The following is a 22,711-nucleotide window of genomic DNA, read 5'->3' on the forward strand; positions in this document are numbered from 1 at the left end:
TCCTAAAACTAGTAAGTGAGTTTAACAGGATCATAGGATACAAGGCTAATGCACAAAAATCCAATGTAATTTTATGTATTAGAATTTAACAGAAACAAAAATATAAATATATATATGTATATGTGTGTCTGTGTATATATATATGTGTGTGTATATATATATGTGTGTGTGTATATATATATATATATGATTTAACCATAACTCCAAAATGAAATGTCTATGTATAAATTTAATCTCTCTGCTAAAGTTTATATGCTGGTGATTGTAATAAAAGAAGATTATGGAATGGAAAAACATACTGTGTTCATAGACTGGAAGATTCAAAATAGATGTATTTCTTCACAAATTTATCTATAAATTTAACAAATTCTAATAAAATCAAGCACTTTTTTGTAGATAGACACAAAATGATTCTAAGACTTACATGCAAAGCAAACAACTGAATAGTCAAAACAATTTTGAAAAGAACAATGGTTCAGAGATTTCTTAGTACTCAGTTTTAAGACTTAGAAAACAAAGCTTGAATAGGTAAGACATGGTGTTGGTGAAAGGATTTTTTGATCAATGGACCAAAATTAAGATCCTAGAAATGGATTGATCCAAGTGTGGACAATGTATTTTCTACAGAGGTATAAAGTCTGTTGAAAGAAGACATTAATCTTTTCAACAAATAGTGTTAAAAATTGGATATCATCATGTGAAAACCTTTTAGAAAATTTAAAATGAAGTAGATTATTGATCTAAATACAAAATATAAACCTGTAAAGACTTAGAAGAAACATAAGAGAAAGCTTTGTGAACTTGGATTTGGCAAAGAATTCTTAGATATGCATAAAAAGCATTGCACATGAAAAGTAAGCTCAGTATTAAAATCACAACAAGAATCATCTGTTAAAAGATTAAAATACAAGTTATAGATCAGAGAAGAGATTTGTAAATCACATGTCTAGATATAAGTACTTGTATTCAGAGTAAAGAACTCTCAAAACAACTAAATTTGGAGATGACTTAAAACATTTCATCAAAAAGGATATGTTGTCTTTATGAATATGCAAATAAAACCACAGCGAGATATTACTATGAGTGTAATTAAAAATACTGACAATACCAGGTTCTAGAGAGGATGTGACCCAACCTTAACTCATATGTCACTACTATGAATGTAAAACTTCACAATCACATAGGAAAATAGTTGGCAATTTCTTATAAAGGTTAACATACACTTAAGGTATGGCTCAGAAATTCCATCTTTATGTATTTACCTCAGAAAAAACTTCAGAAAACTTAGTTCACCCAAAACCTCTTCACAAATGTTTACACCTGGCCCGTTCATAATTGCCAAACTCTGGAAACAATCCAGTGTTTTGCAGTAAATGGTTAACAATGGATAAACAATCTATGAAACATCCATATGATGAAAAGCTATTTGACAATGAACACAAATGAGCTATTGATCTGTCTAACTGTTTGGAAAAACCTCAAAACATTATATGAAGTGGAAGAAGACAGTCTCAAAAAGTTATAAATTGTACAATTCCATTTGTATGATCCTCTAAAAGTCAACTCGTAATAACAGAATAATCAGAGCTTTGGTTCACAATATAAGCAAATCTGAGTTTGTCTTGCTTAGTTTTTGGCTGCTGTTGTATATCTTACTAGGTACTGTCCAGAGCACAAATCAGACACTTCATATTTCTATTTTGGCAAGACATGTTGCAGGGATAAGATTTGGACACATAATTCTTAGGGATTATCATCAAAAGTAATTGTTCTTAAGATATTTCTCCTCTAGAGATCCTTTACAGTTAAAGATTGATTTTACGTATAGCATTTTCTTTCCATTGGAAACTTTTAATGCCACTGTTAAACACTATATGAATATTAAAATATGCTTAATATATTCTTGGGAAACAAAAACCATCTTGATTTAGAAAACTTTCCAAATTCCTTCCTGTATCTTTTAGAATTTTTCTTATGAATCTGGAGAAGTGGCAACTTTGTGTTCCTCACACATTATATAATGTTGACAGTGGAAAATAATACTTGTTGAGCATCTGTTATGCACTATGGCTTTTAAAGATGTAGCCTCTTTAACTTTTCAAGAATTGATTGCAATAAGAGATTGTTACTCCATTTTATAAATAAAGACAAGTTTAATGTTTAATAGTTACCACGTTTCAGGAAAGCTAGCATATGTTTAAAATATGCAACCTAGATTAATTAGCATTTCTGGGGCAAATTATTATTATATGAACTTTACTGTAGGGCTAAATGAATCTCAGAAAAGAGAACAAATTTTCCGAAGGTCACAAAGCTAAACTTGAGGGTGGGACTCAACCTTATAGTATTTGATGTGAGCATTTCGATTGTTTTTCTTTAGGCATGCTCAATTGAAAGAAAAAAAACAACAGCTTTCTTGAGGTGTAACTGGCCATACAAAATAACTGGATCTATCTAATACATATGATCTGATGAATTTGGACACAAGCATCAATTTTTAAAACTTCATGTTTTATCTACTTTGTATTTAATGTAGAAAACAGGTCATGAAAAACATACTATTGAACTCCAATCAGAATTTTGGAAAGTACCAAATAATTCTTTTTATTATGTATTTCTTTTTTTATTTTTTATTTATTATTTATTTATTTATTTTTCCTTTGATTCATATTTGCATACAATGTTAGGGTCATTTCTCCTCCCTCCCCCCCACCCCTTCCCTTTCTCCCTACCTCCCCCCCACCCCTTCCCTTTCTCCCTACCCCCTCCCTCTCACCAAATAATTTCTAAGAAAAAAACCTGAAAACTAAAGTCTTAAAAATGAATCTGAACTTGGAGTCACTTGCCTTTAAGTAAATACATATTTTATTTAACAAATTATGTTATAACACCATATTAAACTCAAAAAACTAAATATTGCTAATTAAGAACATCAAATATTTTTAATTGTAATTCTTTTGAGATTAGATTATTTAGTTTTCTCTGGTTCATAAAATGATTTTCTTTTTCTTAACTAAAAAATGCTGCTCATACTGAGTAGAAAGCAGCTTATGAAAAGTAGCAAAAATTATTAAAAATTGGCATGGTGAAAAAAGAATATTGTGTTAAACTGTTTTGAAGTTTGAGTTGGCTTGTAGTTATAAATACATTTTATCAATGTTTTTACTAGCATACTAAGAGAGCAATTTCTACAGCTTTTGGTAGCATGATATTTTTAGTTTTAATTGTCTCTGTTTAATGCCTTCAGGATATGATTACGTTATAACTTTATAAAAATGTGCTAGCCAAAATTCCTGATTTATATGCAATCAGAACACTTTTAAATTTTTCCAGCTGTATCCTTAAACTTACTTCACAAAAATCTTTAACTGTTGATTCATCTTACCTATTTTTTTTCAGTCATGATAGTTTGTTAATCTCCAAGGCAGACGAAATCATTAAACCTAATTTGTTTCTTTTGTTTGTGAGTGAAGTCATATTGAGAGGCTAAGAACTCTGACTTATCTTCCCTTTAGTTAACATAGAAATGAGAACACCAGTTTCCAGCCCTGTTTGTGTAGACTACACAGGAAAGTTCCTATTACTGATTTACAAGAGCTAGTTGTGTAATCTACCACATATGACTTTTTCAATATGCCATAGGCACTATTTTCAGAGTTGCATTGAAATTTGGTTGAAGAATTCTTATTAATGATTTATAAATGACATATCAAAGCCATAACAATGTACAGCAGGATCTGGCTTGATTTATATTCAAGGATTTGAGAATCTATCTTCTAAAATCAATCTGGTCATATTTTCTGAAGGGGGGATTAGAGATGAATATGAGTGGAGTAATCTAGAATTTAGTACAAAACTAGCCCACCTCATAAACTTTCTAAATTATTCTTCCTTCCATATAAAACGATCTTTCTCACCATCTTATTGTGGGGAGGAGATTGGCAAGTTTCAGTCATGTGGTTTACACAGGAGCGTAAAGTACAACACAAGAGAAGCAAAACCAGTTCTGGAGTGTGTTCTTTACCATGGCATACTTCCCGTCACTTAGAAGAGCAGTTTTAGAAATCAGCCACCTCTATTTACCCTAAACAGCACTCTCCAACTCCTTTCCTTTCACTATTTTAATAAACATTTACTCGAACCTCCCTTTGCCTTTTCTTCCTGCACTGTATTCATATTTCATATAAGAGATTGCCAGAGATTTAGGTGCCCTGTGTATGCTATCTTGTACACTGATCTTAGATATTTCCATCACTTCTTTGGATGATAAAATGAGTAATTCACTGTTTATTTTCTTTTAGAAACTCACTAAAAAATAGTATATGCACTTTTTAATGTTTATGCCCATCTATTTTTGATTTTGTCTCTATACACGTCAGAGTAAAAATAATTTGAGAAAAGTCTCTTTAGGTCTATTGTCTCTTTAGGTCTTGTAAGTAGGGGGAGGGATTCTTTATTTGCTTGCTTGCTGTTGAGTTTTGGCATTTCTTCCTATATTCTGGATATCAAACAGATGTATAGTTTGTAAATATCTGCTCCAATTATGAAGGCTGAATATTCACTGTTATTTCCTTTGTGTGGTGAAGCTTTTCAGTTTAATGCAATCCCATTTCTCTTTTTTCAACTGCTTTCTGTGTTTTGGAGACCTTGTGAAAAAATCACTTGGCCAATTCAGTATTTTGAAGTGCTTTGCCTATGTTTTCTTCTAGCACTTTCATATGTTACATTTAAATGACCATTTTTATAACTGGTCGGAGAAGCAGTCTTGTTTCTTCTGCATGTGGATATCCAATTTTCTCAATAGCATTTATTAAAAAAAAACAACACTATCTTTTCTCCAATGGCTTTGGCCATTTAGGTATTTTTTGTGAGTCACGTTTTAGGATTATTTTTTCTAAATCTTTTAACCATGTCACTAGCATTTTGATAGGAATTGCACTGAATCTGTAGATTGTTTGGGGTAGTATGGATGTATAAACAGTATTGCTTCTTCCAATCTATAGATACAAGTTCTTTCTACATTTTTCTGTTATCTTCAATTTCTTTCATCAGTATTTCATAATTTTCATCATAGTAATCTTTCACTCCTCTCATTAAATTCATTCCTAGGTGTATTTATATCTATTACAAATAGAATTGTTTTTTTGATTTCTGTTTCATATAATTGACTGTTGGCATATTGCATGCTATGATTTTGTATCTTAGACCATGGCTGAATTCATTTTTGAAATTCTAATAGGTTTTTTGGTTATGATCCTGTTTTCTGAAAATAGTGACAATTTGACTTTGTTTCCAGCTTGAATGTCCTTTATTTCTTTCTCTTCCTTGATGGCTCTGGATGGGACATCTAGAATTATGTTGAATAAAAGTGGTGAAACATCCTTTTCTTGATCCAGGTCTTAAATAAAAAGCTACCAGTTTTTCCCATTTGATATGATGTTAATTACTGGCTAATTGTAAATTGTCTTTATTACATTGCGTTTTGTTCTTTCTACATCTCATGTCTTCAATATTTTTATGGTGAAAATATGTTCAGTTTTCATCAAATCCCCTTTCTGCTTCTATTGAAATGACCATATGGTTTTTGTCCTTCATTCTAGGAGGTGGTGCATCACATGTATTGATTTGTACAAATTGAACCATCCTTGCATTCCTGGGGTGAAACACACTTGACCATGATAGATATGCTTTGGTGTGCTGTTGGATTCAGTTTGTTAGTATTTGAAGAGATGTTTGCTTTTATGTTCATCAGAGATATTGGCCTCTAGTATTCTTTTCTCTTTCTCCTTAGTTGGTTTTGGTATCAGGGTACTTTGGCTTCATAGAATGTTTATTAAAGAAGTGCTACTTCTATTGTTAGAATATATTACAGATAACTGGTATTATTTCTCTAAATGTTTGATAGCCTTCAGTGTGAAGCCACCTGGTCCCAGACTTTCTTTGATGGAGTCCTTTAATTATTGACTCAATCTCATTTGCAATTGCTGTCTTCAGGATTTCTATTTGTTAATGATTCAATGTTGGTAAACTGTAGTATCTGAGATGTTGTCCCTTTCTTCTAGGTTACCAATTTTTTTGGCATATAGTTGTTCATCATAACCTTTTGTATTTCTCTGGTGTCAGTTGCAATGTCTCCTTTTCATCTCTACTTTCATTTGAGACTCCTCTCTCTTGTCATTTGTATAGCTAAGGTTTGTCTATTTTGTTAAATTTTTGAATTTTTGTTTACCTTTTCAATTGTCTCCAAAAACTGAAGAATCAACTTTTTATTTCATTGATCTTTAGTGTTTTGTTTTTAAGTCTTCATTTTTTGGAAGGCTTGGTTTGTTCTTGTTTCCCTGGTTACTTGAAATGCATTGATAGGTTGTTTATTTGAGATTTTTTTCTTACTTTTTTATGTGGATATTGATTGCTACTTGCTTCTCTCTTGTAATCGTTTTTTTGTTCCCACAGGTTTGTTTTTATTTTTTGTCTTTTTCATTTGAGAAATTTTCTTTCTTGGTTTCTTCTTAATCTCTTCATTAATTTCCTTCTTGATATATTGCTTGTTCAAAAGTAAAAAAGTATATTTATAGTTTTCATTGTTATTGATTTCCAATTTTATTATGTTATGGTCAGAAAAGATAATATGATTTTGCTTTTTTATTTTAGTTTGGTGAAGATTGTTTTGTGGCCTATCATGTGATCTCTACTGTAAAATATCCCCTGTGCTGAGGAGAAGAATGTGCATCCTGTGGCTGTTGGATGAAATGTTCTGTTAGATGCCTGTTGGGTCCATTTTGTCTAAGGCACCACTCAATCTGCCGTTTTCTTTGTTGACTGAGTGTCTGAGTGATTTCTCCATTGCCAAGTGTGGGTGTTAAATCCTAGAACTATTATTGTATTGAATTATATTTCCTCCTTTAGGTCTTTGACTGTTTGCTTCATCCACTTGGTTGCTCAGATATTGGGTGCATGTATGTTTACAATTATTAATTTATTCTTGCTAACTCAAGCCCCTTTATCATCTCATAATGACCTTCCTTATCTCTTTACAGCTTTTGATCTAAAGTCTATTTTATCTGATGTAAGTATGACTACTCCCGTGGTTTCTTTGTCTGGGTTTGTTTTTTGTTTTTTGGGGTTTTTTTGAATCAATTTGCATGAAGTATCTTATTCATTACATCAGTTTCATTTTGTTTGTTCTTTGATCTTGTAAGCAACACACTTTGGGTTCTTAGTTTTCTCCATTCACTCTGCCTATTAATTAAAGAAATTAGTCCATTTCATTCCATGTAATTATTGATTGATAAAGTCTTACTGCAGTCACTTGGTAACAACTTGTATTCATGTGTTTTGCAGGTTCTTGCTTTCTTTCTTCCTCTCTTAATGTCTTCTTTTTGTGGTAAAGTGGTCTACTCTAGCAGTATGTTCCTGCTTACTATTTTTGGTTTGTCAGATAGAGACTTTTGCTTTGTGGTTACCATGAGAGTTAATAAAAATAGCTCTTGATAGTAAGAAGCTATTTTGAAATGATAGCAACTTAACATAATCATAAAGATAAGATTAGAAATAAAGAATGAAAAAATATACTAATAAGAAAGCTCTAGCCAGGTGCTGGTGTCTCACACCTGTAATCCTAGCTACTCAGAAGGCAGAGATCAGGAGGACCGTGGTTTGAAGATAGCACAGGCAAACAGTCCTTGAGACCCTATCCTCAAAAAAACCCATCACAAAAAAAGGCTGGTGGAGTGGCTCAAGGTGTAGGCCCTGAGTTCAAACCCCAGTACTGCCAAAAAAAGAAAGAAATTGAGAGAGAGAGAAAGAAAGAAAGAAACTCTACATTTGTGCTACATTCCTTCACTCATTTTGAATTTTTGATATTATGTTACATCTTTATCACCTATTTAACATGTTAATATAGTTATTGTTTTAATTGCTTTGTTTTACTCTTTAAATTAAAGATATTAATGGTTTCCATACCATGCTTATAATGTTAGAGTGTTCTGAATTTAAGTACCCTTACCAGTGAGTTTCATATTCTCTTAAGTTTTCTTCTTACTTAGCAATGTCTTCAGTTTAAAGAATTTCCTTTAGTGTTTCTTATAGAACTGGTCTGTTGGAGATACATGTGTTCTACTTTCTTTTTTTGTCTTTTTGTGGGATTGTCACCATTTCATCCTCATTTCTAAAGGACAATTTTGTTAAATATGTATTCTTGGTTGACAATTTCTTTCCTTCAGGACCGTGAAAATCTAAAACACCCTCACCCAGGCACGCAGAGTTTCTGCTAAGAAGTCTGCTTTCAGGCAAACTGGGATACCCACATGCATATTTATTTTTTTTCTCTTGCAGCCTCTTTATATTTCACCATCACAAGACTTGATTAAAAGATATCTTAAGTTAAATCTGACTTTATCAAGTTTAATCTGACTGTTGACCTTATATCTTCCTGTACTTGAATATTTGTGTAATTTGTTAGGTTTGAGAAATTTCTTACTTATTTCTTTGGGTAAGCTTTCCACTTTTTCAGCATTCTCAAGTTCTCCTTGAATACAATAACCTATATGTTTGGTCTCTTAGTATTGTCCTTAAGTTCCCATCAGCTTTCTCCATCCCATTTCGTATTTTTCTCCACAGGTGTGTTTTCAAGTAGCCTGTCCAATTCTAGTTCACTACAGTTCTTTCTTCTGTTTGATCTACCCTGCTGTCAATGCTTTCTTTTGCATTTTTATATATACACTGTGTTGTTGCAGAGCATATATTTCATCTCAAGAATTCCTGCCTGTTTATTTTTTTTAGTTTCTCCCATCTTTTTAAGTTTCTCTGTTAGAGGATTGAAATGTTTATCTGTGTTTTCTTCATGCTCATTGAATTACCTTTAAAAAGCTATTTTAAATTCTCTGAGAATTCTCCAATTCTGATTACAATCTGGTTACTTTCTCATACTCCATCACTGTTTCTTGAAAGTTCCTGATGCATATTAGTGTGTGACATCATGTGACCTTGAATCATTAGGTATTACTCCAGTTTTCTTTATCTGGTTTGTTTGTTCCTATCTTTCAAAAAGTTCTAATCGATTGCTTCTTTTCTCCCAGCCTTTAGTCACTTCCACTATTTCAGCATTGGATGGCTCCCATGTCCAGATTTGCTGGAAGACTGCTGTTGGTGTGTTGCTGCCATTTTAACACTAGAGGGCAATACAAGCCCCAGTTTGTCCCAAATGCATTGTTAGTTTGTTCAGAAAAACCCAGGAGAGTACTTAGAAAGAATAGTCTGTCCCAACAAGCCTCTTCATGGGCCAGCATAAGCCCAGATGCTTCACCACACTACTTCTTATCAGGCACCATGGACTGACCAGCTGTAGGCTCCTTTGTCACAACTGTGGCCCCCAGTGCCACCAAGCCATGCTATACCCTTGAGCCCATCAAGAATAGCTCAGTTTTGGGGAAGGACCACGGCCCACATTAAAGCTCTGTTTTCATGATTTGGTACCTCATTTTTGATTCAGCACTAAACAGTACTCCATTGGATCAATATATTAGTTTATCCATCCACCTTTTTCAAGTTTTGGCAGTTATCAATATACCTTCTATAAATATCCATGTGCAGATTTTGTGTGAACATAAATTTCCAACTGCTTTGGACAAATACCAAAGATTATGATTGCTGCATCATATGGAAAAGATAGTGTAGTTTTGTAGAAACAGCCAAACTGTCATCTGAAGTCAGTTTACCTTTGTGTCCCCATCAGCAATGACAAATGTTGCTCCATATCTTCGCCAGCAGTTGATATTATCAGGGTTTGTGGTTTTGGCCTTGCTGAGCTTTTAAAATTTGGGGTTGATGTCTTGCAACTTAAAAATGCAAGGAATCATTAATTTAAGTGAACTTATGTCTTGTCTCCTCTCATTTTAGGATTGAAATTAAAAGGATATTACTCATGTGATTGGGTCCCTCATGTACATTATGTTTCTTTTATAAACATATTTTCTCATTTTTCCTTATTGCTTGAATATGAGTATTTTAAATTAATCTATCCAGTACACTAATCATCTCTATGCCTGCAGTGAAATCTTGTAGTCATCTCTTACTTTTCAAACATTGTTTGTTAGTTCCAGAATGTCTGATTGGTTTCTTCTTTGATTGTTTTGGTTTTCTTGTTTTGTGTGTGTGTGTGTGTGTGTGTGTGTGTGTGAGGTAAAGGTCATTGAACACAGTGCATCACAATTTCTAGGCAGCCACTTGAACCATACTCCCACTCCTCCGTGCTTTAGTTATTTTTTAGATAGGGCTTCACATTTTTTGCCTGGGGCTAGCCTCACACTCCAATCCTCCTACCTATGCCTCCCACTTAGCTGGGACTACAGGCATGAACCACCATAGCCAGTTTATTTTGCTAAAATGGGGGGGTCTTGCTACCTTTTTGCCCAGGATGGCCTCAAACTCTAATCTTTCCAGTCTCTGTCTCTTAGCTGGGATTACAGGCATGAGCCACCATGCCCAACTTCCTCATTAATTCTTTTATATATTCTAGTTCTCTGATGACAATTTCTCCATCTTTTCAGTTTTTTTCCTATATTTTCCTCTAATTTATTGGTCATATAAATCCCAGTTATTCAAAGATCCTATCTGTACACTGCAATATATGTCAGTTCTTGACCATCCCTTGGCAGCCTAGTATTTTCTCAATCAGTGACATTCTCCTTCACTGTACAATAGAGGTTCCCAATGATAGTGTCATATAGCAGAAATGATGTACTCTTTTCTTATAGATAGTTTTGTAATCAATCATTTTATCCAATTTGAGGCTCTGCTGTGTCCACACAGAAATTCTGCTCTGCTGATGAGTGGTTTGGGGTTTACCTATCAAAATACTACTCTATGCTGTTTTAGAAAATAACACTTGTCTTAGAAGGAAACACTCCTTGGCCTCTCAGCTCTCCAAATTTGCTTCTCTAGCCTTGCATGACAACTGAAGTCTCAGCTTTGTAGGCACAGTACAGTCTTGCCCTAGGTGATGCCTCTACAACTTTTCTCTGTTTTTCTGCAGTCCTCCTCATGCTGGGTCACAGGCACTTTCTCAGCCTCTAGTTTTTCTGAAAATCTACAAACACAACCAGGGAAAATTTGTCTCTAGATATTTTTCTTACCTTTAGACCCTGTTTCTTCTATTTTTAAGATTTTAAAACTTCCAGCCCCTTTCCTTTTTCCTTTCTATACTTGTTGGAGGCTTTAGAAATATTATTTTCAATTTTATCTAGCTTTTCTGAACAGAAATATCAGGTGCTCTGAACTACTCTGTCTCTGTGCCATTAGCTTTCTTATGTACAGAGTGGGTGCATCTGGTTCTAAATATTTACAAGTTCCATTGTAGCTTCTCTTCTTTGATTAGGAAGTTCTTTAGAAGTCTCTGAAAATATCTATTTATTAGGAGAAGTTCGAAGAGTAAGTCTTCTGCTGATTTCTAGTTTTATTGCAGTGTCATTGAAAGTATTACCTCCAAGACATGATTCTTTGAATATGTGCTAAGTATTTTTAGTCACCATCCACTTAGAAAATATTTACAATGTTATGTATCTTCACATAATTAGATATAAAGCATGTGTGTGTATTAGGTAAACTTTTTAATGGCGTATTTGAGATTTCTATGTCTTTATTTTCACCATTCTATTGCTTATTGAAAGATCAATTGTTGATACTAATTTAGAATCTACTTTATTGTTGTTCTTAATTTTAGAATAAGTTATGATATGCACATATATTCAACATTGTAAAATGCATTTTATGTAATGCTTCCTTTATGCATAATAACTTTTTTCTTACATTATGTCTTATAAAATGTTTATGGTGTGATACCAGCAATTTTTTAGGTTATTTCTGGTGATTCTTTTATGTTATGTAAAATCCAATTTAAGAATTGTTTCTCTAAGCAAGTTTAATGCATTTACCTTAATTTGTTTGTAACATGTTTGACTTTTTTTCATTTTGCCAGATTTTTTTCTCTCCATTAAGTCACTGTTTTTTTACATCTACTGTAAAAATTGAGTTTTCTTATTTTCTTTTGCTCTTATTTTACTGTGTTAGTTGTTAATTATAGTTGTATATTTTAGTAGCTACATGCTTTGAATATCATTTTCTTAAATTAACACAATCTGAAAGTAGTTGTTTTTATCCTGAGTTCAAATGATAGTCATGGTATTCTTTTCATCTGTTTGTTTCTTACCCAATTTTATATACCATGTTACTACATTAGTTCCATCATTTTGTCAGTCTCCCATGACCCCAAACTGACACTATTGCTGTTATCACTGTTATTCTATTGTGACTGTTTATTAAGATTTCCTGTGACTGCTTATTCAAGTGTTCATATCCATCCCTTGCTGCTGTGTTCAGTTTCTTTCTTCAGCACTTCATTTATGGGTTCTGTCAGTGAGGGCCTTTTCAAGTCAGTGCTTATTGTTAACAAATGAATTAAATTGTCATGTATACATTTGCATATTTACAATTATGCACATTATACAAGTTTGTAAAATATGTTATGCAAGTGTATCATAACTGCATACATTACACATTTGTGTACTTATTTGAAAGTTTTTATCATATATCACTGTAAATTCCTATTCAAATAACAGCTTATTATAGTAATATTTTTATATGAAATAAAGTTTAAAAAGTGATTTCTCTAATTTTCAAAAAGATGTATTTGGATTTTGATGGCCCAATGAGTGTGACTTTCATGCTCCCTATCATTACACTAAGAATATCTTTTAATTCTAATATGATCATCTTTTTTCTATTTTAATATCTGTGTCTTCTGTCTCACAGTGGACCATTTCTTTACTTGGTCTATAGTTTATTTATGGGTCCATCTTCAGTGGAAACATTTCTCCTCCCCTAGAATTTCATGCTTCCTGAGATTGTGGTATTTCTTATCACCATAGTCATATTTCACTTGCTTTCACTGGAGTGGCTAAGATTTCCACAGCATAGGACCAGTTTGTACATTATAGACATAGCTTAGAATTTCTTCCACTTCACCCTTAGGCTCATGGTAACTTGAAGTTTTGATTTCCTACTGAAGTCTTTTCTAGCATGCTCAGATGTTTTTTAATCCAAGCTACTTTTATATATTGCCATTTTTTAAAAGTTCTTTTTCTAGATGCTGAAAAGCAGTAGTCAGCAGCAATTCCAGGCTTTCTGAGTTGCATGCAGGTCTCAGTCTCTACTCAAGAGTACTTGCACCTGCAGTCATTTTGAAACCACACCTCTATCTAATAAAACCTATTTTTTAATAGAAAAACATGGTGTTTTTGCTGGTTTGAGATAAAGATAGCTACTCAGGAAGTTTCCTTGTATTCTTTCTATGCATGTATGTATTACAACAACAGTTGGTTCATCTCTTCCAGTCCTTTTCACTCCTCCCTAGTCCCCTTCGCATGGTGGCCCCAGGCCCTGTAAGATTTCTACATTCATTCCTGTACAGTGAGCACATCAACCACTAAAACCTATCTCTTATTTGATACTCAGGTAAGGTCAACTTCAATTCTTCATGTAGATAAAAGACACTAATATCTCCAGGTGTAGACTATTTTTTACTTTATTCTTGTACTTTGGGATTATCTTTTCTTCATGCTTTACTATATATTCAAAAAATATTTTGCAAAAGGAGACTCAGTCTACCATGATGTTGAAACACAAACAATACCTTAATATCTAAACAATATTCTGCCTTACTTTATCAGAGATTTACTATTCTTCATTACAATCTTTTTATGTTAGAAGTCATTTTTTCTCAGTATTTATAGAATACGGTTATGCACACATTGTTGAGTGTGTGCGTATTACTTAAACATTTATGAGAATCTTGACCCTCTGTTTCCCTTTTCCATTGGGCCTGAATGTTGGTCTTGGTGGTCATAAAAGGAGAGAAAATGATACTGAATCAGACCTCACAGCCTTGCAGTTCAGCGTATAGCAAGTGGGCAGGTTTCAAACAGGATTGAATTAAAGAAAAAAAAAGAAGAGAAAAAACTGAGACTCTAGAGGACTATTTCTTAAGTTTACCTTTTGAATATACTGATATCAAACTCATAACTTTCTTACATGTCCTTTTATATACCTAGATCATCATCCTGTCTTTTTATTAAATAGGCCAGTAATAAGCCATGTAGAAGGACAAGTTATTATTTGTAAAATAGGTTTAAAACCTAACGTGAATGCAATCACGCAAGTGAATTTTACGTTATCCGGGGCACCATCATTTTATCATTTCAATGTTTTTCAAATTAGAGGGTTAAATACATTTTTAGTCTTTAAAATAATATTTTTATTTAAGGCTTGCATTGAATCACATTTATTTCGTCTTTGTTTCAGGGAATTTCACCTATGTCATCCTGTTAGGACACTCCTTATTGAGGGTATGCTAAATATAGTGTCGATGCAGAGATACCACATGGATTGTACATTTAAAGCACCTAAGACACCAGACCTTTGATAAATATCCACTGTCATAACCTTCCCCTTTCTTCCCCATGCTGAATCCTTTGCAGGAGCGGCCTCTCCATGCCTCCCCCACCCCCACCTTCCATAGCCTGTCCATGTTTAACCCTGCGTCTCAGTGATACCAAGTTTCCCTTTCAAAAAGCCTTTCCTGCTTTGGTTTTTCTAGTATCTCTTCTTCACCCTCCTGTCTTTATGTCTTAATCATCACCTTAATGTGCATCTGCATTACTCACACTGTGAAAGGTATACTCAGCACCTTCATACTTTCACTGCTTATTACATATTACAGTTTTTGTTCCACTGGGCCTGAGTAATTCTAGGACTCCTAGGTAAATAACTTACTTCATAATAGGACACAGTCTCAGAGTAAATAACTTAACAACCCCAACAGTACTTTGTATCAAAAGAGCAGGATTTTGAACTTAGATTCTCTAACTGGTCATAAAAACAACAGTTCTGGAGCAGAATTACTCCTGTTATATGTATCCATCTGATCTGACATGAACTCTGAGTTCCCCATTAGTTCATTAGCATAAAATTCATCCTGCAGGATCTCAAGTATCTCTAGATAAATTGATGAGGTATATCATTTCTGGTCCTGTGATAGTATATGCTACGTTCGGATGAAAGATTCTGTTGACTCCTGCTGCATGGCTTGATTCAATTTAGATGAGAAATTAGAAGGTTGTTTATGTTTGCTTTACATTTCAAGAATTCTTTATATTAAGAGTACTTTGAAATGGGTCTGTATTACATCTATCTTTAATAACAGCTGTGCTAAATCCTTTCCTCTCTTAGCCCCTATTCCTTATTATAATAAGAAACATGTGGATTCTTGAAAGGAACTGAAAAGCATGGTCTCTTAAACAGAATAATGCAAATCATTTAAATTAGTCATGGTTGCAATTATTCCCTATAACTTTAAAGGCAAAGAAAAGCTCCTTGATCTGCCAAATATAAGAACAAAGAAATTCAAACTGATCACAGTCTTAGTTGAAAATTCTGACTTTACACATAAGTAAAAGAAAAATAGCAATGGATCCTTTTTGCTTTTTAAAGCATACCTTGATCTGTAAGAGGTTTTACTAATTACTGATAATCAAATCTCATAGACACGATTACCGTGCTTCAAAGTCTTTAATTTTCTTATTATAAAACTATTCTAAACACCTGAATTTGGAAAATGGCAAAAGAGGAGAGCATTTGCCTATAATTCTATCAAATAATATAATTGCTATTAGCAAATTATGATATACTTACAGGTGATTACATGGTGGTCTGGTTTTTCAATACAAGGTAGTAGTTATGCCTCTATGGAAATATGCAATCATTACTGTTGAATATTTTCTATATTTTCCTACATTTATATTTTATGATATAAATGTGTCTTATACGATAAATAAGAATGCTTTTCAGGATATTTGTTTACTTAATCACATGATAGTCATTTACTTCCTATACCCTGGTGGTTGTAGGTTTGTGTAATTTATGACACACCCACGGAAGTCATTGTTCGCTATTTCTCTTCCCCTGTATCACAGGGCTGGTGCAAGAAAGATACAATAGTGCTGCACTTGTGAGTTCTTGTTCCCTGATTTTAAATGAAAATGTCTCCCACCCTGGACTCTCAACTCTTCATTTGAAGCTGAAGCTTTTGGCTTTATCATCTTACTGCTGTGGTGGATTGATCTTGATTTTTCCCCCATTTCCATGGATGTTGGTGACCTTCCCCTTTTCTTAGGTTCAGTCTGATCATGTGCAATTTCTTGTTCAGCCAACACTAGTTAATTCTTTGACTTCAGACTAGATGATCTCTACCTCTACTCTTCTTAATCTCATGATAATACCTAGTTACATCTTGAACTGCTCTGAAATCTTATATCCCTATAGCCCTCTGATCACAATCACCAGTAGTTTTTTAGTAAAGTGTCTGAACTTTTGCTTCATTGATGATTCCATTTTCCCTATTACTCTATTCTGTTCTCCAAATTGTCATGCTTCCTCTGCCTTACTTCTTATCATCCAGAGAGTCCTATACATTCTGTCCCTTCTTTCACTGTTAACTTTATTATCAACTTATACCCTTTGGTTCTTCCTTCACATCTGATCTACAAAACCTTAACCACTTGATCCAGTTACTAAGCATCTGTGTTTCAGCCACTAGGCTGACTATCACTCAGCTGGTCATATTAGAGCTACTTAGAACATATGTTCTCCATCCTCAGCTGAACCAGCATTTTCTCTGACTGATATGTACATTAAGTATGTCTTTAGTACTTAAGTCAGTTCTCTTGCATATTCCCTTAGTGGCTATCTCACTCTTTGATTCTTTTCCAGAGAGTACTATCCAACTCCCATCCACCTTCAACACATGGTCAGATGAAGTTGCCACATTCTTCACTTAGGCATGCAAGAATATCAGCAAGTAATTTCCTTAATAAGCAAATATCACATACAACTGTGAAACTGTAACCATTCCTATTAAAGTTAGAAGGAAACATAAGGAGCTCACTACCACCATTATTTCAATGTTGTATTGGAAATCCTAGGCAGTGGGACAAGATTAAAGATGTGTAGAAAATTCAATTACAAATAAGTAACAGCACTTTTTTTAACCTGGGTAAAAATACAATATTCTAAGAAATGCAGGAGAAGAAAATGTAAGCTTATTAAACTGACTCAATTTGGTATATACCCATCCATGTGAGAAACAGTTATATGATAAAGTAATCCACATCAGCTGAGTTTAAATCTGAACAGGGTGTTTGAATGACTTTAGTGTGGATGAAAAAGGTGACAAATTTTGAAAATCTTTCTAGCAAACAATGGTCATCAACATGATAAATATGGTGAACTTTATTATTTTGGAGGGACATTTAATCTCAAATTGTTCTTTTATTGTCAAATGCTGAAGGAAATTTTAATGGGATACTTTTTCCATCGTCTTACCCTGATAAACCAAAAGATGATATATCTTCCTATGATGTTTATCTTAAAGAATATTTCACTATCAAATACCCTACAAACAGAATACCTTATTAACCAAGATATTTTCAAAGGAAACCTTTTCAATTACTCATATGTGATAGTTATATCATATTACTCAAACTACAATTTCATAAAATAAAATGTGACAATTTTATTAACTCAAAATGTAGATATAAGTCCAAGACTGTTTTGAATTTATTTTATTTTAGTTTTTGGTATTTCTCCAAAATTAAGTTCACAAGAATTGAAAATGTTTAATATAATTGTTACTTTTTAATTTATAGTTGTGACTATTCATTTATCTTACATAGCAACGAAAATTCGTATTTATAAGATATACTGTTACAGTACACATTTTGAGAATTGGGTAATATATAAATAATTTTATCTAAAGTATGAAATTGAAAAATATATTAATGTATCTTTTTTTACTTACACATATACATTTTTTCCATAATATTCCAATTATAAAGGCCAGATTTTACAGTTTAATATTGATATATTTGAATGGAAAACTATGTCATTGCTACTACTGATACCTGGCATAAATATTTTCAGTTTAAATGAGACATAATATAATGTTGGTGTTTTTTAGGTATAGCTTACTTGAATGGAATGTGTAGTGAAAAGAGAAAATGTATAATTGCTGAAGACAATGGCCTGAATCTTGCATTTACAATTGCTCACGAAATGGGTCACAAGTAAGTAAAACTCATCACTATGTTACATATTCAACCTCTAACTTAGTAATTTGAATTATTGAATTACATGTATATAGTTTGATTGTTTTCTTTGAAATTCAAGAATTTTAAAACTTAGGGAAACAAGAGGAGGTAGAGAAGACGATCTAAATCTAAAGAACATCTTTTGAAAGTTGTAGCCATTCCTGATACTATGAATAAAATCTTATTGCATTATTAAAATTTTTGTCAAGACAATCATTATATGGTATATTAATGATGTCACTACACATTCCCAACCAATATAAACATTGTAATAATCAAATAAGTACAAAATTATAGCTTTTTTCATTTCAAATTGTGCAAAGAATAGACTTTAATGTTCTTTTAAATTTCAGCTTTTATTAGCAGAGATTAATTGAACAAAGGGGCTTCATTGTAATATTTGCAGCATGCAGATGATGTACTTTGATCAAATTTACCTCATCTATATTTTTTAACTATTTAGCAAAAATGAAAATACTCTTAGCATATAATCATCCCCCATATTTGTTATTACTAAGCATAGACTAAAGGAATAAAATGATTAATCCTGCATGGTTTAGGTAATGTACATAAAAACAAATTAGGCACAATTAACATAAGATTAACATTAATTATATCTTAAGCACAGTTCAAAGCCCTTTGCGTGGATAAGTTCGTTTAGTACATAAAGCAAGAAGGTAGTTCCTGTCACAATTCTAATTTTCCTGATGACTAGCAATGTTAACACATATATGTAGCACTTACTTATTTCAAGTCCCCATGAGTCTTGTGGTATAGTGTTATTAGTGTGTCCATTTTACAAGGAAAAAAGCCAAAGGTATAAAGAAGTTGGTAAGACACCTAAAAAATTAGCTAGCATTTGTTGCCCTTAACACAGAGAAACTAAAGCAGAGACCTTAAAAGCAACTGAGGCCAATAGGAAAAGGGGACCAGGAACTAGAGAAAAGGTTAGATCAAAAAGAATTAACCTAGAAGGTAACACACACGCACAGGAAATTAATGTGAGTCAACTCCCTGTATAGCTATCCTTATCTCAACCAGCAAAAACAATTGTTCCTTCCTATTATTCCTTATACTCTCTCTTCAACAAAATTAGAGATAAGGGCAAAATAGTTTCTGCTGGGAATAGAGGGGGTGGGGGAGAGAGGGAGGGAGTAGAGTGGGTGGTAAGGGAGGGGATGGGGGCAGGGGGGAGAAATGACCCAAGCCTTGTATGCACATATGAATAATAAAACAATAAAAAAAAAAAGAAGTTGGTTTGCCCTCCCAAAGTTACAGAAATGGTTATTGTTGGAGCAAGGATTTGAACTCAATTCATTGAACTCAGATCACCCTGTTCTGAATTTCTATACTGGTGAGCCTTACATTTTTCATTAGTAAGTTAGAATAATACTGTTGGTATGGGGTTTGTTTGGGGTTAAAATTACATAGAACTATGCCTTTGTTTTCAAGAAGTTTATTATAGTGAAATGGCATGGGTTGAAATATCAGTTTTAATTTTGCCTGTAGGCTTTCCCAATTGCTTGCTGTATCAGCAGTACAAATGAAAGTATCTTAATTGTACTCAGATTTAATGAGGTCCTATGCAGGGAAATGATCTTTATGGAGCTTCTTTGGTCAAAGACATATTTGGAGTTTTAAAAAACTGAATTAGTTGTCAATATTTAAAAAGTATAAATTTGATGTAAAAATTCAAATTTTCAGACCTGGCAACACTTAACTCACAGTCCCATATGGTAACCATTGCTTGGAGCCAATAGAATCTGGATTCATTATAGTGGGCACCTCTTTCCCAGCTCATCACTGACTGCAGCATTTGAGTATCATGTCATACACCCACCTCACTTCATTTTCATTGTGTTCCTGGACTCCGTTCTCAATTGAGTAAAGTTGAGATGGCAGTAGAAGACCTGTTGAAACTATTCCAGGAATGGGGGAAAGAGGAATAAAGGAGAATGATAGAGGGGGTGAGTTCAAATATGATAAATTGTAAGAACTTTTGTGCATATCATGGTATACCCCCAGTACAACAATAATATAAATTTTAAAAAAGACAAAAGCATGAAAGATCAACTCATATAGAATGTGACTTATCCAAGTAAACAGGAGTGATTAAATCATGATTATACAACTCAATCAATTATCAAAGGCTGAATATTCTAACATATCCATAACCCAGTCTAGCAAATAGGACATTACCAGCAATGATTCATTTCTAAAATTTTCTCATTAACAAAAATGTGTCTATATTTATCGTGTACAATATGTTGTTTTGACATATTTATACACTGCGGAAGTGGGTAAATTGAGCTAATTAGCATAACTTGTGCGTTTCCTCACATACTTGGCCATTTTGGTGAGAACACTTAAAGTCTACTCTCCTAGAAATTTTCAAGTGACTGATTTTTGATGTGAATGTTTGGTGAGTTTGTTTTGCTTTGAGACAGGGTATGTAGTCCAGGCTGATCTCAAATTCCTGATCCTCCTGCCTGAGGCTCCCAATTGCTGAACGTATAGTCCTAAGACTGTACGTATAAGCCTGTGCCACCATGCCTGACTGATGTCACTGTTCTTAAGTGAGTAGATATACTTTCACTCTTCAGTTAACTAATCAGAATACAAGGAGTTAATCTGTTATTGCAAAAAAAAAAGAAAGAAAGAAGAATAAAGAGAAATACACTATACAGGTGGAATAGGTAGGAGAATCACAGTCCAAAGCCTGCCCCAGGCAAAAATGGGAGACCCTACCTGAAAAAATGCTAAAGCAATAAAGGGCTTGAGGTGTGACATAAGTGGTAGAGCATCTATTTAGCATGTGTGAAGTCCTGAGTTGAAACCCCAAAACTGCCCCTTCCCCCAAAAAGTAGTGATAGGATTGATAGGATTCAGTGTCTTAAAATATAATTTTAGTTTTCACTTAGTCATATTAGGAAAACTCCTGGGCATTAAGAGAAAAATGCTGAGAATATTGTTTTGAGACCAGAAAAATTAATTAGTATTTTGAAGTCACAAATTAATTAGGATTCTTATAAAATAAATGTTAATTTCTGAACAATTATTCTTTTCAGCCTTTAGTTATGCATTAATAAATTGATAAACAAGCAATCTTACTACGGTTTCACAAATAGGTATTAAATAATTTTGACAGCTACCCTGAATAACAGAAGTATTTAAAACAAATAGGAAAAGTAATTTCTTCAATTAGCATTTTATTCTAAAATGTAGTTCCATGTTAAAGGAACCAATCACAATACAAGTTTATTGGCTGATATCCAAAGTCTTAATTATGAAGCTACAACTATTTAAATAAAAAACTAAATGAGGCCAGTGGCTCACGCCTATAATCATAGATACTTGGGAGTCTGAGATCAGAAGGATTGTGGTTTAAGAGGAGCCCAGGCAAAAAGTTTATGAAACCCCCATCTCCAAATTAATTAGAGCAAAACTGACTGGAAGTGTGGCTCAAGCAGTACAGCACCCACTTTGCAAGTGCAAATCCCTGAGTTCAAACCCCAGACCCACCAAAAAAAAAAGAACCTAAAAAAGAAAAAAAAAAAAACTTAAATGAAGTAATTTAAGAAAAGTTCACTTCAGCTTTTTGGAATAGAAACATAGGTTTGTCTTGTCACTAGAAACTCCGATTGGGAAGTCTAAAATATTGTTTTATTTGATTTTTATAGAGCTGCACCCTAAATCAAGAGACATGTCTCAAAGGAATGTATAATCATGGATTAAGACAAGGATACATGATAAGATAAATGTTAAATTACTCGATTACTAAATTTTTTTCCTGGCAGTAACTAACAAAGTTTAATCTCAAAAGTACAGGCTAGTGTTCTGACTGTAGACAATGAGAGGCAGAAGCCATGAGAATAATGTCATCTTTATAAACAACAAACCAAAAAAAAGAGAGGAAGTTTTCCTATATAAATTACGTAATTATCATCATATCCATGTAAGCTAAAAGCACAATGAAAGGAGAAATAAAGGAAGAAGAAATATAAAAATGTTCATTTTCTCATAGCTTTCTCAAAACAGAAAGTCTTTCTATACATTAAATAATTATATGCACTGCTCCCATGCATGTGTGTCCACACACACGCAGCATGCTCACACACACACTTAGAGCCCTTCTACTATTGAAATATGATTGAAAGTAAACCTTCTTAAGTAAAACTCTTTAATCTTTTTCTTCAGATTACTTTTTTGGTTATTGTTAAGTTATATAAATTTAAATGTCTTCTAGAAACTAATAACAAATTGCATATAATTCTGCTACCCACAGTTTCAGGATAGCAGAATGGCTCCATTGAAATACTTCAATTCAAGAAGTCTCTTAGAATCATACCTAAAATATTTCTAAACTGATTTGGGAAGAGTGTATTTATGTTTATTGATTTCTAGGAATTTTCAGAACAACTCAACACATAGCCAAAAAAATCAACATGAGTTACCAAATAATAAAAAATGAATCTTGAGGATGACAATTTGAGTAGTAAAGAGGATAAAATATC

General features: G+C 33.1%; 1 protein-coding gene and 1 non-coding gene across 3 annotated transcripts in view; both read left to right on the plus strand.

Moving 5' to 3' along the window:
- Positions 1-22,711, plus strand: part of Adamts19 (ADAM metallopeptidase with thrombospondin type 1 motif 19) — a 276,147-nt gene that overhangs the window by 116,526 nt on the left and 136,910 nt on the right. For both annotated transcript variants that reach the window (XM_074076627.1, XM_074076628.1), the window contains exon 8: positions 18,068-18,173. In XM_074076627.1, the coding sequence (XP_073932728.1) occupies positions 18,068-18,173 (106 nt within the window). The remainder of the gene's footprint in view (positions 1-18,067; positions 18,174-22,711) is intronic.
- LOC141424511 (small nucleolar RNA SNORA61) lies at positions 13,850-13,981 on the plus strand. Its single transcript, XR_012449422.1, has one exon. It is a non-coding gene; the product is annotated as a small nucleolar RNA SNORA61 (small nucleolar RNA).

The sequence above is a fragment of the Castor canadensis genome, chromosome 6, assembly GCF_047511655.1.
Source record: "Castor canadensis chromosome 6, mCasCan1.hap1v2, whole genome shotgun sequence".
In the NCBI taxonomy this organism is placed as follows: Eukaryota; Metazoa; Chordata; class Mammalia; order Rodentia; family Castoridae; genus Castor; species Castor canadensis.